Genomic DNA, 18,244 nt, shown 5'->3' with positions numbered 1-18,244 from the left:
AAAACAAAATAAAAAAATGGAACAGATTACATCTGAAGGTCTTGAAGCAAAGGTCTGATGATCATTTATTGGTTAAGTAGGATTATATGGTCTCTGTGGTCCCTCCCAATGCTGAGATTCTGGGAAGGTTTCAGGCCCATGTTAATTGAGGTTGGTAAGTAATGGGGTAAGAACAAGGAATGGAATCTGTCAACTCTTTCTATTATTACTTCCAAGCTGCTGAGTACTAGTTACATGGTACAGTGTAAAGAACACTGGATCTGGTATCAAGAAGACTCTACTTCAAATCCAGCCTCAGACACATTCTATCTGTGTAACAGTGGGCAAGTCACTTGACCTTTTTGCCTCAGTTTCCTCAACTGTAAAATGGGAACATTAATAGTACCTACCTCCCAGGGTTGTTATAAAGATCAAATGAGATACTGTTTGTAAACATGTAAGCATGGTGTCTGGTACATAAATGCTAATTCCCTTTCCTTGCTCCACTGGAAGAATTTCTCAAGAAAGATTAGGGGAGTGGTATACTTAAAATCCATGCTAACTAAATTCAAATAATCCTACAAAACTTTAGAGAAATGCTTTTATTCCTTTCTACTTATCTCCCTAATACGGCTACTTTCAACCTCCTTCTGCTTCAAACACCAAGGTTCCAACCCTCCCAGTGCCCTTTCTTTTAACAAATGATTTTACTTCCAGTGTTACTGGCATTCATGTTATCCAATGGGAACTTCTTCAACTTTCCATTTCTACTCTTTTGTTTAAAGGAATATATGACCTTTTTCTACTAATCCCGGGTTCTAACTTCTTCTATCTGGACTATTATAATAGCTTCCTAACTGGGTCTAGATACATTTAGCCTCTTCCTTCTCCAAACCCTTCATACAGTTGTTGCCATCTTTCTGATAAATGAGTCAACAACATCTCTTTCCTTCTCAATATTATCAGTGGCTTGCCATTGCCTATGCTATAAACTAACATGTATACGGAATTCATGAAAGCACACTATCTCATATGAATGACATTTTAACATTCAAAGCCCTCCACAATCTGAGCCAAATCTACCTTTCCAAATTTATCTCACACTACCCCACTGCATCTAAAACATCTCTATGCTAGTCAAACTGGACAATGAGCTTTCCCTAATTTTCTGCCTTCCTATCACCCGGCACTTGCACATTATATTCCCCCTGACTGAAACAAACTCCCCCCACGTTCCTACCTGGTGAAATCCTTCTCTTTATTCAGTTACAAAGTCCTTAATAAAGCCTTTCCTTGAACTCCTGAGCTAGTGGGGACCACTTCCTTTTTGACTTCTAATTAATCATTTTCTAATCTGCATTATAGTATTTGTGCATATATTTTACCATAGCCTTGATTATAATATTCAGGATGGATTCTACTAAATTGTAAACTTTTAGATGCCAGGAACTATCTTTTATCTTCCCACTGATCTTCAGTGCATTGCTTAATGAATATTTGTTGAATTAAAGGAAAAACTTTCCTTCCTACATTTCACTCCTGAATTAGGCTTCTATGAGTGCCATCAGACTGATTCTTTAAAGAGCTTTATTTTGTTATCTGTAATAATCCATTTGAGAGATAATTATGACCTAAACTAGCATGGTGGCTCAGGTAGTGGAAAGAAGAGCATGGATAAAAGATATTTTATAGAGAGAAAATGTTCAAGACTTGGCCATTATTAAAATACCACCTACTCCAACATTTATGATTCCTATTCCTCCCTTCTCACATTCACTCCAGCACTGGTCACCACTTTCTCATCCCCTTACACTGTGCTCTTAGAATCCCCTACCAGAATCTTCCTCCTTCTCAAAGTTTTCTTTAGCCCCTGAAATCTTCTTGTTCTATTATAAGCAAACTCATCTTTATCTCAAACTTTTTCTCAAGTAAATCCTTTATCTTTTTGAATAAAAGAACCCTGGCTTCCCATTAAGGTTAACACCTCCCTTTTATCTTTCTCTCAAGGGAAGTTACTCCCATGGAAAGCATCAGAGGAGGGATGAAGATGCTCCTAATTTCCTCTAGACCATTACTCTGCCACTCTTCTTCAATAATCTTTCCTCCTCCAAAGTTCATATAATCTAAAAATATCAGATTCCCCATCTTTGGTGTTATCATATAGCAATCTCAAGATTCTCTCTCTGTCTCCTCCCTCTCCCATTTATCTTCCTCCCACCTTTTAATAATTTGCCATTATCCTCTCTGACCTCAATATTCAATGATTTTTCCAATAAATACATCTCAACTGCTCCCTGCCACAAACCCTTACAGATTCTCTTCTATCCATAAAAGGCCATCTCCTAGGAGCTAAAATCAATAGCCTTTTCTCAGTACCTTTCACTCAATCTCTCTGCAACAAGTAACACTTTGACCACCCACTGTGTCCTTGATATTCTTATCCTCTCTTCCTATCACTTCCATGATACATTTTCTTGGTTCCATTGCTAACTTTGTTTCCTCTACCTGATACTCCTTAAAGAGCCATGAAGATGAGTACCCAGTAGACCTAATGCCCAACTTACTTTGAGATTAACAAACATCATATATATTGGTTGCACAAAATAAACAGAAAGCTAAATTTATTTCAAAACAAATACAAATGTAGTTTTCATAAAAATTAAGGTATATATTGTGTGATTCAAAAAATGTTTTGTGCTGAATTACTCTACCATTGTCAAACCCATATATAATATGGTATGTTTGCATTGGAATGATACAATTCTACATTTTTATGATGTTAAAATCTTTTCTAAACATTAGGATTTTTCAAAATACAAGCATATAGAACAGTTTTGATAGAGTCTGTCCTCTCCCTTCCATCTCAAACACATGAAATATTTGGAGAAATTTTGTTTTGTTTTAAACTAACAAATAGTGAGAAGCTATGAAAACTAAAAATTACCTGGTTTATTTACAGCTGAGTAGGAGGCCAAAAATCCTCGTCCAGAAACATGGGTTCCACTCATGAATAGCACTGTCATTTCATTGCTTTTTGATTCAATTGAATGGTTCATTTGCAATCCCAGACCACAGTATTTGCCTAAGAAATTTTTAAAAGTATATTAGTTTTAGATACCCAACATGCATAATATAATAGAATGTAGATGTCAGCAGTGTATAATCAATATTCAGCCACTCAATTAAATTAATTAATAATATTGAAAGTTTGGAAATGGTTGCCTAAACTATCACTTTACTGAAGAAAAATAAAATTAAGTAACTCTTAAAGAAGATAGTGAAAGCAGTAAGTTGCAAATTCTCCATTGTCAGTCCTGTTCTATTTTATTCATTTATAGCAGAGATATCACAGAAATGAACTTTCAGACAGTTTGCTTTTTGATATGCTGAGTGACTTTCTTCTTAGTTATTTTTTTCAGACCAACCCCAGAGGCCCTCTCCTCAGGGTTTTTCAGTTCACAAAGAGGCTTTCTCCCAAGGGGGTCCTCAAGCTGCTAGCTAAAAAGAAGAGAGTGTAAGAGACAGAGTGAGAACCAAGCAGCAAAGCAGAAAGAATGAGAAAAAACAAAGGCCTCCTGGAACCTAAAAAAACGTTTGATGTACAGTGTCTGGCATTTAGTAAGCTTTTAATTGTGGTTGACTAAATAATATGTGACTGGTAAACTAGTTCTAACAGTTCCAAAAAATGAGTTCCAAAATATTTAAAACAATGGAAGCATCATCAGAACTAAGGGTTTTAATGGACATGCTTCTACCTATGACCTCTAGTATGTTTGTTTAACAAAGCTCAAAAATTCAATTCAACAACCTAATATGCCAGGTACTGTACAAGACACTGGAAATAAAGACAAAAATGAAGAGTTTCTGCTAAAAACATAGCATCCATGCAGATATGTAGATGCAAAATATATACAAATGACAGGTTAAAAGTCAGAAAGACCTGGCTCCAAATCCTTCCTTATGAACTTGGTGGCATGGTTTCCTGGCAGCCCACTCTGTAGCCCAGGAGACTGCTGTCTCATACCTCTCCCAACAGGCTCCCAGTTATAGAAGCAGACCTAAGCCCTGACCAGCTTACTCTTATTTTAACAATCTCTCCAAATGACCATAACCACTTATCATTCCATCTGTCCTTAGGCCTCTCACCATCGAAAATCCTGTTCCAGATGACTGGATCCTCCAAACCTTTTACCCCTCACTACTTCTTAGGCCATTACTCCTGGCTCTGGCTTTATCTTCTTCCAGTTTTGACCCAATAGTTGGCCATTTCAGTTCCACAACCTTCCCCCCCCTTGAGATTCTTGCCCCTTTATTCTCTCACCACTCTTCACATCCAACCTCAGTCTTGGATTACTCTCACTGTTAGCCAATGAGCAGCTAGAAGAAAACTCAATTGCACTGACTGGGTATATTAAAATTTGTGTTATCCCAAACTCAATTGGGTGTCACTGTAGCAAAGATGTCCTTTTATTCTCTAATTAATTCCCCATCTCCCCTCCCTAAGAAACTATTCTAAATCTTATCTTCCCTATACAAGTCCAGGCTGCTGAAGACCTTGCCTCTTTACTGAGAATGGAGAGCTCTTCTTTTGCTATTCGCAGCTCAAAACTACTTTATAACATCTCCCACTCTTCCCTTCTTTCCCCCAGACTCTGACAAAAGACATAGCCCTGCTCCTTGCCAAGACCAACCTGTGTGGACTTAATCTCATCTCCTATATTCTCCCACAGAATACATCATCAATCACCAACCCCTCCCTTCTAACTATTCTGGAATTTTTAACCTCTCCCTCTAAACCAGTTCCTTTCAATTATGCTCATGTCTCTCCCAAACTTAAAAAAAAAATCTTCACTAGACCATACCAATCCATCAAGATATAAAGTTTTTCTCCTCTATCAGCCAAACTCAATGGCTTCATTTCTCTCACTCCTCAAGCTATTGCAAGTTGGTTTCAAACTTAAGTATTCAATTTAAACTACCCTCTCCAAAGCTACTAATGTTCTTTTTAACTGCTAAATCTGATGGCATTTTCTCAGTCTTAATCAATTATTTTCCACATACCTGCTACATTTGAGACTGCTTTGCACAATAGTAGGAAGATTCCTAGTAGATGTTTAAGAACTGTTAATATTGACTTTGATTTAGTCATTCTCCTTCTTCTAGGCAACTTTCCCCTCTCTGGCTTTCATGATAATGCTCTTTCCTGACTTTCCTCCTACTTATCACTCTTTCTCAGTCTCCTTTTTTGGATGTCATCTATGTCATTCATGTCTCCTAACTATGGGTGTATTTCTCTAAGGCTCTGTCCTAGGCTCTCTTCTTTTTATAACTTTATCAATTCCCAAAGGTTTAATAATATCTCCATGAGATGATTGCTAGAATTATATATCCAATCCCAGGCTCTCCCTTGAACTTCAGTTCTGCATCACCAACTGACAAGTCAAACTAGATAATCTGGAGACTCCTTAAATTCAGTGCTGATAAATAGACTCATTATCTTCCCTCCTTAGTTCAGACCCCCATTTCATCTGCCTGTACTACTTGTAATTGTTCTTCCTGTCTTAACTTCTCCACTCTAATCCATCCTCCATATAAATATGGCAGGTGTGACTTATCTACTCAGTTAAATCCAGTGGCTTCTAACTGCCTTTGCAATAAATATAAACTCCTCTCCTTTGCTTCTAAATCCCTCTGCACTCTGGATACAACTTCTCTTTCTTCATTGGGCTTTATATCTTGCCAAAATGGCCTTCTGTTTGAATGACAACCAAATGAGATAATCCTCATAATGCAATTAGCACAATGCCTGGATAGGGTGTGTGTGTGTGTGTGTGTGTGTGTGTGTGTGTGTGTGTGTGTGTGTGTGTGTGTGTGTGTGTGTGTGTGTGTGTNTGTGTGTGTGTGTGTGTGTGTGTGTGTGTGTGTGTGTGTGTGTGTGTGTGTGTGTGTTAATAAATGCTTGTTCCCTTTTACCCACCCGCCCCCAATACTTCTTTCTCTCAAATACAAAACCTGATCTTTTGTCCCTCTTGTCCCATAGATTGGAATGCACTCCTTCCTGACCTCCACCTCCAAGAATGTCTCTCTTCCTTAAAGATGAAATTCAAGAACCATCTTATGCTTGAACTTTTGGTTCGCCACATCTGCTCATGCCCTTCTTCCAAATGACTTTCTATATAACCACTTTTATGGATTTGTATTTATTAACTTTATGCTCATGCTGCACATATTTTTATATGTACTTGTTATTTCCCTCATTAGCACATCAAGTCCTTGAGAATAGGGATTGCCTCATTTTTTATATCTGCATCCCCATCACCTAGCACAAAGCAGATGCTTAAATAATTATTGGCTGATTGACAGTCAGCAAGTCACAACTTCTCTCAGCCTCAATTTCCTTAGTTTATAAATGAGCATATAGGACAGTGATTTCCAAAGTGGGTGCTACTGCAGCGATCTAAGGGGGCAGTGATGGCCACAGGTGCATTTATCTTTCCTATTAATTGCTATTACAATTTAAAAAAATTAATTTCCAGGGGGTTAAGTAATATTTTTTCTGGAAAGGGGGTGGTAGGCCAAAAAAGTGTGGGAACCACTGATATAGGATTTCATGTCTTCTAAGGTCCTATCCAGATCTAAATTTAAGGGTGGGGATAGAGAGGAAAGAACAATGCTAACAATTGTGAGGATCCAGAAAGGCTTCTTGTAGAAGACAGTGCCTAAGTTGGGTCTAGAAAAGAACCATAATTTTTAAAAGATGGAAATGAGGACAGAGAATACTTTAGGATACTAGTGATGGGGAGGTGGGAAAGGTCACAGGGAAAGGAAATATGGGGAAGATATGGCAGCCTGTATAAAGGGACAAAAGTAAACCAGAGAATAGCTAGTAGGGCAATATGTAATAATTATTATTATAATTGTTAATAATAATAATAATGAGAAACAAATCTGAAAAATAAATTGAAACCAGATGTTTAAGGGCTTAAAATGCCAGAAGCATTCAGAGAGAAAAGTGAGCCACTGAAGCTTCTTGATCAGGGGAGTAATAGGGTAAGACCTGTGCTTTAGGAATATCAATTTTGCAGCTGTCTGGAAGATGAATTAGAGAAAGGAAAGAAAAAGAATTAAAGAGAATAATTACAAGACTATTCCAGCAGTCTAGATTCATTTCTCTCCCAAATGTCCCTGTTTCCAGTCATCCTCAGATTAATCATCAAATCTTTATTCCTCACCTCCCATAGTCACTGTCTTGTCAGTTTAATTTCTACAAAGTATACTGTAACTATCCCTCTCTCAGCACTCACTATGTTACCATTCTCATTCAGGTCATTTCTTCTTCTCATTCTAAAACTAGGAAAAAGATGCCAAAATGGCTGAATCTATAGTATAGAATATTATGAAACACGCAAGCAGAATAAAAGAAAAGGACAATGCCACATCAGCTTTTTGTGGATTGCAAACAATTGGAAAGAATAGAAGTCTTACAGGGATAGAAATGGAAAGCTTTTAGTTATGAGGATTGAAGATTACCAAAAAAAGCAAACAAACAAGATAACCTGCTGTTAGCAAAGGAGCCATTCAGTCAAAAGCTTTAAATTTCTATAAGGCAGTGAAAGAAAATGAGAATGAATTGGATAGTGAAGAAACTTTTACTGCAAGCAATGAATTCAATTGCATAATGTTAAGATTACTGGAGAGCCAGCCAGTATAGATGAGGACTTGGCAGGGAAATATATCATGATGTTCTGAAGAAGATAATCAAAAGAGCAGGATACACTTATAAACACATTTTTAATCCAGAAAAAAACAGGCTTCTTCTGGGAAAAGAATGCATTCTAGAACTTATATTCTAAGAAAGAAAAAAAAACTCAGTTTGCTTTTAAATTGTCTAAGGATGACCTAACGCTTTTACTGTGGAGTAATGTAGAAGGGGATTTTAAATGAAAAGCAATGATTGTTTACTGGTTTCAAAATCCTCATGCTTTGACAGCCTACAATTACTGATTGCTTTCTAGGTCTTTAGTGGTCACATAAGAAAGCATGGATGACTAAAACTATTTTCAAAGAATGGTTTTCAAGTTATTTTAGCCCAACAGTTGAAAAATATTGCAAGGACAACAATACTAAATTTAAAGCATTACTGATTTTAGAAAATGCCCCAGGTCATCCAACTACACTTGGTTCTCTGTATAAGAATGTGAGAGCATCCAAAATCACTGATGTGTGAATAATGCTCTGGTCTACAAATTGCATATGAATGTATAAAGATTTTAAAAAAGAAAAGATAGTTCAGACTTCACTACTAAAATATTTTAATCAACATTTTTTGTCATATTATCTGTGTGATTTATTTTCAGGTGTGATTTTTAATAATTTTTTTATTTAAAAAATTTTTTTTCTAAAACTACTCTTATCTCTTTGTAATAACCTAAATCAGAAACAGTTTTCTTATCTTTTATTTTCATATTATGTTCTTAAATAGATTCAAATTTATTTTTAAAAATTTTCATTGGGCTGGCAATGACTATATTTCACATACAATTATAACCTCAAATAGTACAAATTTGAATACATGACCACTTCTGTACAGATCTTGAAAATTAATTTCATAATGTTTCCATTGTACTGTACTAGCCTTTTTGTACTACATTCTATAGCTTTGCTCCTTATTTTCATATTAATCAGACACGTGCAGATCAATTTTCTGATCTGCACAAGAAGATAATGCTGATACAAACCTCTATTGGGAATATTCACATTCCTTGTTTACTTTCCACACTAGAAGGATTTCTCTTTCATCATTTCAAAGGGAACATACTATTGTACTCTGAAGATCCTTACAAGAGATTTGTGCTAAATATCTTATTGCAGAAGGCTAAAAGTCAAAGAATAGATTTCCCTTATCACTCTGCCAGGCCTTCTGTTATTCTGTAAGACCTCAATATTCTTACCTTTGAGAGGTATTACTCTCAAAAACTCTCATTCTGGCATATAATCACTGAGTACAAACATATCCTAGCAATCTTTACATTGTTTCTTTTGGACTCTCAGGTTTTTACTTAAGCACATACACAGCCAACACCCTCAGCTCCCCAAAACATGCAGCAGCCATCATATTCCTTATGTTTTATTCCATAAGACAAAAAGGTGAAGACATATTAAGACATGGAGTTCTTAAATACTGAATTACCAGCAAAAAAAATCTAGGGAAGAAAGGTTTTGAATACTAAAAATAAAAATCTATTTTTAAAAATAGGAACTCAGAAGTATTTCACACTCCTTCAACCACCAGCCAAAGTATTGTAGTATAACTTCAGTTCTTGGCGCTGCTTTATAATTTGGCTGCAAAGCTGGTTGAATTCAAAATTAGTGCCCAGAACATTAAATATTCAAACCAGTAGGAAACAGCTAAAAAATAAAGCAAAAATTTAACATAAGCCTGTTAATTCTTGTTAAAGTGCATAGCTTCAAACAGATTCATTAGTACTGGATGTTCTTTGCCATCTTTGCCATTTATTAAGAGGTAAGCTGAATTGTGAATGCAAAGGCAGATACCTCATCCCTACCCTCAAATTTATATTACACTAGTGCATTAGAAATACTTAATTTTTCTCATACTTTTAGGTAATATTTTTTTAAATGGAAAAATGCTAAGTTACCATGTCACACAAAATGGACCTCAATATGCTGAAATAATATCAAGTATATTATTGTTAGAGAAAAGTACTTAAGTATATACTTAAGAAAATTTTAAAGTGAAAATTATAGCAAGTGGGACAGCTAGGGCATCACAATGGATAGAATGCCAGGCCTAGAGTCAGGAGGACCTAGATTCAAATACGGCCTCAAATATTTCCTTGCTGTGTGACCCTGGGCAAGTCACTTAACCCTCCAATCCCTAGCCCTTGTCACTCTTTTGTTTTAGAATTGATACTAAGAGGGGAGAATAATACAGGAGAGAAAGGAGGAGAAAAGGAAGGGAGGGAAGGATGGAGAGACTGTAGGTATGGTGCTAGACTTGGGAGTTATAGAAAGACAGGTAGTAGTGATCCCACTTTAGATAAAGACTATCATGTGTGACCTGGGACAAGTTGCTAAACCTCTCTTTCAGCCTCAGCTTCCTTATCTGCAAAATCAGGGGGTTGGGATCAACAATCTTTAAGATTTCTTCTAGTTCTAAATCTACATTCCCATGACCCAAAACCTTCTCCCTGCATCTAGTCAACAAAAGGCAAATCAGAAGTGAAGCAAGATATCCAAAGAGTAAATTTAGAAAAGTATAAAAAATATTCCCCCATTCTGAAAATACTGTTATCTAAAATACAAAGATGAGTGTTAAGAATCTTACAACTGCAGAAGACTTTTCTGGAACTTTAGAACTTACTAAAATAGTAATTTGATCCAGTAATACCACTACTGGGTCTGTACCCCAAAGAGATCATGAAAAAGAAGAAAGAACCTCTTTTTGTAGTGGCAAAGAATTGGAAACTGAAGTGATGTCCATCAGTTTGTTCAGTCATTTTGAGGAATGGCTGAACAAATTGTGGTATATGATGGTGATGGAATACTGTTATGCTATAAGGAATGATGAACATAATGATATCAAAAAGAGCTGGAAAGATCGATGTGAACTGATGCAGAGTGAAATAAGCAGAACCAGGAGAACATTGTACACAGTAACAGCAATGTTATGGAATGCTCTAGTGTGATAGATTTTGCTATTATTGGCAATACAATGATACAGGACAATTCTAAGGGACATATGACAAAGAATGCTATCCACCTCCAGAGAAAGAACTACTGAAACCAGAATGTAGATCAAAGCATACAATTTTTCACTTGTTTATTTGGGTTTGTGTTTTGGGGTTTTGGTTTCATATGATTATTCACTTACAAAAATGAACAATATGGAAATATGCTTTGCATGATGATACATGTATAACCCAGATTGAATTGCTTGCCAGTACCAGGAAGGTGGGGAGAGACAAGTTCAATTATATAACTTAGGAATACTTAGGTGGAAATTTATTCTTACAGATAATTATAAAAAACCCTAAAATTAAAGAATTAAAAATATAATAAAGCATACAAATATGACACTTTTGTTTGCATTTTATAAATGTTCAAGGGGTCTCTAGGCAGTTAAGTAGTGTAGTAATTAGAGCTAGAGTCTAGAATTATGAAGACTGAGTCCAAAATTGTCCTCAGATACTTACTGGCTGTGTCAACCTGGGCAAGTCACTTAATCCGATTTACTTCGGTTTCCTTTTCTGTAAAATGAGCTTGAAAAGGAAATAGCAAACCAATTCCATGTCTTTGCCAAAGCAAAATGGGGTCACAGAAAATTGGACATGACTCAACATCATCAACATTGCCAAGGAAGTAAAGACAGAGTAACCCTGAATATACCCTTTTTCTTGCTTTGAATAATGTATAGGGAAGATCGATTTAAATGTCATTTCTTCCTAAACGGTTTTATGTCAACATTAAAGAAAAGGATTTTCATTACCCTAGCAAGATAGGCAAGTACAGAAGAATCTCATTTTTATCCAATTAATAGGAGCTTCGGAAAGAAGGATTTCATAGGACTTTATAGCTCAAGTGTAAATTGATTGTTTTGTTGTACTATTGAAAATGAATCATATATTTGATGAAGAGTAGCACAATGGAGCCATTGTAACATCTGATTTCATGTTGTTATTCCCAAAAACCCAATTGCTGGCTAGATTAACTCCAGGAAAAGGGCTCCTCAACCCCCCGCCCCCCAAATGCAGGCATGACACATTTAAATTAAATCTTCATTATTAACATTTTCTCCACCATTTTATTAAGTCTACACAATTAGCAAAACAATAAATCAAGCCCGAATTTGTAGCAATACTGAGATGTAAATGTTCCCCCTGAAAATTTAAGTCAGATTTCTGGGCCATGCTGGCTCTAGCACACTCTTGAATTTATCTCCATATTTTATTTATCTCGATATTTTATTGGCAACATGAGTTTAACATGTTTAAAAAAAAGAATTCGTTAAAGCTTGCTACCTCCCCTCCAAACTTTTTTATATTTCTTAAAGGAACCACTATTACAGTCATCCAGATTCCCAATCTCAAAGTCACCTCTGAATCTTCCTTCTTTGTCATCTGAAAGCCTACCCAGCTACCAAATCCTGTCAATTATAACTCTCCTACATCTTTCAAATCTCTCCTTTCAAAAGACTTATTGTCCTACCTAGTTCAAGGACTCATTAGCACTTTCTTGGATACCAAAATAGCCTCTCAATTGGTCTTCCTTCTTCCAATACAACCCAACATGAACTCCACACTCCTGACAAGGGGCTATTCCAAGCCTCCCTCCTCTCCTAGAGTCTTCAGAATCATTCCATGCCTCATTTCTCACCATAGCTATCGCCCTCTTGCCTTCATGAGAAAACTAGATAGCATGACTTTCCTCATACCTTCTACAACACGTCTCAAGACACTTCCACATCTTTGGCTGGCTCTCGTCTTGATTAAGAAGGAGCCTGCTCTCTTCCAAATACCCTATTTTTTTTTGCCTTCTCTAGGTCTTTTGCCTCTCCAATCCATATACCACATATCTGCATAATTAGTATTCCTAAGGCATGGATCTGACAATTCCATTCTCCTGCTCAAAAATCTTCAAACTGACTTCCAACTGATTCTAACAGAAATATAAATTCCTCATCTTGTATTTAAATCCCTCTGGAATCCTACTTCCACTTGCCTTTAAAGATATTTCAAATTACTCTACTCCACATACAATATGTTCCTGCCAAACTAGATTAATAGCTATCCCCAAACTTAATATTAACCTCCTTTCCTCTGAACAGGCTAGCTAGCTCCCATATCTCAAATGGACTCCCTCCTCACCAGGGCCTCTTAGAATACCCAACTTCATTTATGACTCAGCTCAGGTACTCCTTCCTAAGCGAGCCTTCATGAATTCTCTGGTTGTTAGAATTCTCTCTATCATCATCTCATCTTGTACTTATCTGCACATCAACTAGTAGAATATAAGTTCTTAATGATAAAAAGCCATTTCAGTTTTTGCCTTTGTATCTTCAAAGTGCCCAGAACAACTCCTTAAACAAAGATTCATTTTATAATTATTTATTCAATTTCATTTTTGAAATATTTGAGGGATTAGATATTCTCATGAAGACAATGTGATTAGTTCAGTTTTTCCTGAAATTAAGCATTTTAAAACTATATTTACGAGAACTAAAGATTAGGTATAAATATGAAATACACTTCCCCATATCCACAATCTGGTCTAAAAACAGAAAGGTGGGAACATCCTATATTCTATTCCTAACAGTACTGCTACACTTGTGAAAGAAAGGCAATTCACAGAAATAGAAATAACTCTACTGACCTATTACACAAAGGTGCGAGGACAGACCACATCAATTTGGAAAATGTTATATAAATTCTTAATAAGGAAAGCTATCTTTAATAATAACTTTGTAAAGTATCACTAAAAATCTGTGCTATTGCCATTACCAGCTAAGGTGATTGCTGTCTACTAAGTTTTTAGTAAATTCGCTGCTCTAAATTAAGGTTTCTTTACTTATACTGACTTCTTGATTATCTTGTAACATATACATTTGTATGTTGTATGCCCATTGTAGGTATCCAGTGAATAAATGAATGAAAAGCTCTTAAAGTCAGAGTGGTTTTTGCATTTCATTTTTATTCAATCAGTAGTTAAGATTATATGCCAAATACTTGAGTCCTATTAAAAAAGGGGGTAAGGCTAATTCTTGTTTAATTGTTTTATGGTTCTTTATTTCTTAAAATAAAAACATATAGGTAATATTCCTTCCATTAACTTTACAATGCCAATGAACCTCCTAGAATAAATTAGACTTCTACTCTTTAAGTACAAATGCAAGCAATTGTCAAGAAATCTGATGGTTAGATAATTAACTTCTATCCTTTTGACAGCTAAAGAACAGTTACACTGTACAAAAGCACAGAGGAAAAAATACAATTATGAATAAATGAGTAAAAATAGCATTTATTAAGCACTTACTAAGAGCAAAACACTGTCCAAAATGCTAGGAATATAAAGAGAAAAGTAGATAAAACTTTGTTCTCAAAGGATTATAAATAACTAACACAAAAACATTGCATTTTCTACTAATGAAATACTAAAATTTGAAATATTCACACATATCAAATAATTCCCTAAGAACATCCTCAAAACAAAATCAAAATAATTAAAAGTTACAACAAAGGTTCAATTTTATTATTTTAAAACTAGAACTTATGTATTAATTGATGCAAAACTTATAATTTACTCTGAAGTAAATATTTTCATCTTATTTCTATTTTATTTGCTTTACGGTTAAAAAAACAAATCCTCTCTGTCAAATGATATTGTGTGATCCTTAAGATGTTCTTAAATTCTGGTAAATCAAGGAATTAAACATTATAAATACAGTTATAAAAACAAAAAGATTCCTACCTATCTCAGTCCTGCTGAATCCAATTCCATTGTAAACTCTCAAATAATTAAAGTGACAAGAATCTGAATCCTCTATGTCAAAGTCACCAAATTTGATGTGCACTCTCTCCCCTGTCTTCACACGGATCTCCCACTCACAAACTGTGCTGTTAGGATAGGAATGTGGGTAGTTTATCGATGTAAGAGTTCCACTTTCAGGACCTAATACAGTATGTCCACATCCATCACCTAAAAAGATAGGGAAAAAAAAGAACTCAATTATATATTTATATTTTTTAGCTTAAAAAATCTATAGATATTTGCACAAAATGTTAAGTATCTTTTTAAAATTCTAAAAGGTAGATTAAGGCCTCTGGGTGAGAACATGGAAAATCATTGCTGAAGCTAAGAACACATGGATGGGTTATAATCTGTACTGCTAATAAAATCAAAGGGGAAAGGTTTTAAATAAAATGCAAAATTAGAATAAGATGCTAGTATAGTAAGATCTTTCTACACTGTAAAAATACAAATGGGCTGTATCAGTTTTATTGTTTTCACAGTAGTGAACAAAAACTAAAATTGCAAATGAATCCATTTATTGATTGCCCTTTAAGTTTTTCCAAGTAACTTAATAGTATTTTACAACTGTTTACAAAGTTTTAAATATGTCATTAACAATATTAATCATTTTCTTCCTAACAACTCTGTGAGGGAGTTAGCTCAAGTATTAGTCTTATTTTATAAAGGCCCAAAGAAGGATGAAAATTTGGCCTAGGTACCAAGCCTATTGGAAAACCCACTCTCTGACTCAAAGTCCAATGCTGTTTCTATTCTACCATGTAGCCTCTAAAGAGAAAGTAACATAAATGTCAGAATACTATCATTACATATAATCATTTTAGTGATTAAGAAATAAAGCAAACCCAACAGGGTTTTTTTTCAAAGTATGAGTAAAAAAATATACATTCAAAATTGGGCTACCATCAACATTAATAATTCATTCATATATGAAATACCTCCTAAAATTGTCACTGTCTGGACACTCCTTAAAAAATATCAAAAAGATCATATGTATACACGATTCACCTTCATATATATGAATATATCTGTGTGTATATATGCATAATAGGTATCACTGGTGTAGTATTACTTAAAGGCATTTGACAAAAAAGAAGCTGATAATTATAAATTTCCTATTTTCTAGGGTTTGGTTTGGAAATGAAAAATATGTAATCACAACTACATAGGTATTGACACTTAAGCCAATGGTATTAAAAAAGTGACCTTCCTTCTATCAAACCTGGGCTTTGCCCTGTTTACCTAAAAAACAAGACTTGGGTAAATTCAAAATTCCTAGCAGCCACTACATAAATGCACTGTTGTTTAGCCTTCCAGAATGAGAAGAAAAGCAAGTAAATACTTTTCCAGAAGAACTCTGAAAAAGTGACTTTAAAATGATGGTTCTGGGGGCACCAAGGTGGCTCAGTGGATTGAGAGCCAGGCTCAGAGTCAGGAAGGTCCTGGGTTCAAATGTGACCTCAGACACTTCTTGGCTGTGTGACCCTGAGCAAGTCACTTAACTCCCATTGTCTAGCCATTAGGGCTCTTCTGCCTTGGAACCTATGAACAGTACTGATTCTAAAATGAAAGGTAAAGGCTCCCCCCCACCCCAAAAATAAATAAAATCCTTTAAAAAGAAATATTTGGAATGACATTCTTATTTGTCCTATGCTTATCAAAATTGATTTTTAATTTGATATACAAGCAGCTTTAGTAGTTTTTCTCTCACTGTTTTAATAGTAGCCATTCTTTTTTTCCCTCATTTTTGTAAAAACACATAAGGGTAAATTAAATTTCTATGAACAAGTATTATAATTTTTTTAAATTTTAGGCTAGTCTTTTAAAAATGATTAAAATGTTAACATACATAAAATTTGGTTGTTAAAAAAGCAGTAATTATACGTATATTCCATAATTTTGACTGTTCAAAGAGGTATAGTCTGAAAAAACAAGTTATATACGTCTTTGAATTTCAAAAGAACCCTTTCTCTTATCTAAAACTTAATTTAACTGACATGAATGATTTAACAATTATCTTCTTTTACTTTATGTTCTAATAACATAGAGTGACTATTCATTGTGCTTTAATTTTTTAAAATGGGTTTTGTAAAGATGAAAAAGCTTAGATCAGTGATGGAGAAGCTACGGCACGTGTGGCCACCCTCCACCCCCAATCTTCCCTCAGAGTTCTTTACTAGAAAAAGGCAGAGAGGCTTGGTGGAGCTGTTCCCCACCCCTCTGCCCAGCAGCCAATAGGAGAGCACATTGGGGGGGGGGGCTGGGAGAGGTTAAGGGAGGGGCTCACAGGTGGCAAAACTGGAGGGGAGCAGAGCACTTGGGCCACTCCCCTCCCCCCCTCTACACTTCCTGAGGGCATTCCTCACTTCATTCACCCCTCTGTCCAGCAGCCCAAAGGGAGCAATTCTTCCCTCCCCTATGTGAGGGAAAGGTACACTCTGTACTGGGGGTGGGGGAAGGCACACAGTCTCTAAAAGGTTCACCATCACTGGCTCAGCCTTTTTTAAAATACAGGGGAAATAAAATATACTATTTCCAAAAGTAAAATTGTATTCATCAAAATAAATGTTGTATACCACAATCACTCATTTTTACCACATGGCTGGCCCATCTTCTTTTTTAGTAACAGAGACACCTCTTACTTCTGGTAAGGGGTGTAATGCTGTTTTCCTTGTATATGGGGTCATATGCAAGTTTGAATTTTTCAAGAGCAGGATTTTCAGTTGTCATTGGAGGTATTCAATTCCTGTGGAGAATGGGTCCACCTTCTCCCCCCCCCCAACTGCTGACCAATGTCAGTCCCAGTAGCCTCCAAGCAAGTATCACCCTGGAGGCCACAGGCTGCCCAGAATAAAAAGTAATTGAGAAATAATTAATAAAATAAATAAAAATGCAATACAATATAGAAATCCTCTAAGTCAATATGTGGCCAGAGGGGCATCCCCTTTCTAGAGTACCAGTCTTACTCAGGCAGCCACTATACCCTCAGGAGAGAAATGGTCTCTGAGAGGTTGTGGCCCAGTAATTGCTTTCTGCAGGTGTTCTGGTCATAGCTACTAAAGGCCTAAAAAAGAAAACTTTCATAATTAAAGTCCCTGGCACTGTCAAATGGTTCAACATCAAGACCTGATATTATTTTATTAGCAGAAACATCACAGAAAATGCATTATGATTTAATTTACTATTAAAGCCTTAGTAAATGGGACTTTTCCATCTGATATACATCTGAAAATATTTGCATTAGAATGTGAGCTTCTGAGAGCAGGGACTGGCTTGCTTTCCTATCAGTATTCCCAGTGTTTTGCAAATGTTGTTGCTTAGTCATTTTTCAGAAATTTTGTGTAACTTTTAAGATATAAAAATAAAATAAAATAAAATAAAGATATAATCTCATATTTTAAAAATCTTAAAAAACTTTCTAATCCTTGTGTTTTCATCAAAAATATCTTTGATGTAGGGGCAGCTAGGTGGCTCAGTGAACTGAGAGCCAGGCCTGGAGACAGGAAGGCCTCAGACACTTCCTAGCTGTGTGACTCTGAGCGAGTCACTTAACCCCCATTGCCTAGCCTGTACCACTCTTCTGCCTTGGAACCAATACACAAATATTGACTCTAAGGCAGAAGGTAAGGGTTTAAAAAAATAAAAAATAAATAAATAAATAAATAAATAAATATATATATATATATATGTATATATATATATATATATATACCCATAC

At 35.5% G+C, this 18,244-nt stretch overlaps 1 protein-coding gene across 1 annotated transcript in view; it reads right to left on the bottom strand.

Moving 5' to 3' along the window:
- The window catches only part of DCBLD2 (discoidin, CUB and LCCL domain containing 2), a 92,349-nt gene that overhangs the window by 47,197 nt on the left and 26,908 nt on the right, over window positions 1-18,244 (bottom strand). The window contains exons 2-3 of the mRNA XM_044670131.1: window positions 14,467-14,694; window positions 2,924-3,061 (exon numbers count right to left, since the gene is read on the bottom strand). Of these exons, the coding sequence (XP_044526066.1) occupies window positions 2,924-3,061; window positions 14,467-14,694 (366 nt within the window). The remainder of the gene's footprint in view (window positions 1-2,923; window positions 3,062-14,466; window positions 14,695-18,244) is intronic.

This window comes from Gracilinanus agilis, chromosome 3, assembly GCF_016433145.1.
Source record: "Gracilinanus agilis isolate LMUSP501 chromosome 3, AgileGrace, whole genome shotgun sequence".
Taxonomy (NCBI): domain Eukaryota; kingdom Metazoa; phylum Chordata; class Mammalia; order Didelphimorphia; family Didelphidae; genus Gracilinanus; species Gracilinanus agilis.
The sequence above is the reverse complement of the archived record's forward strand: the minus strand, read 5'-3'. Positions and strand labels throughout refer to the sequence as shown.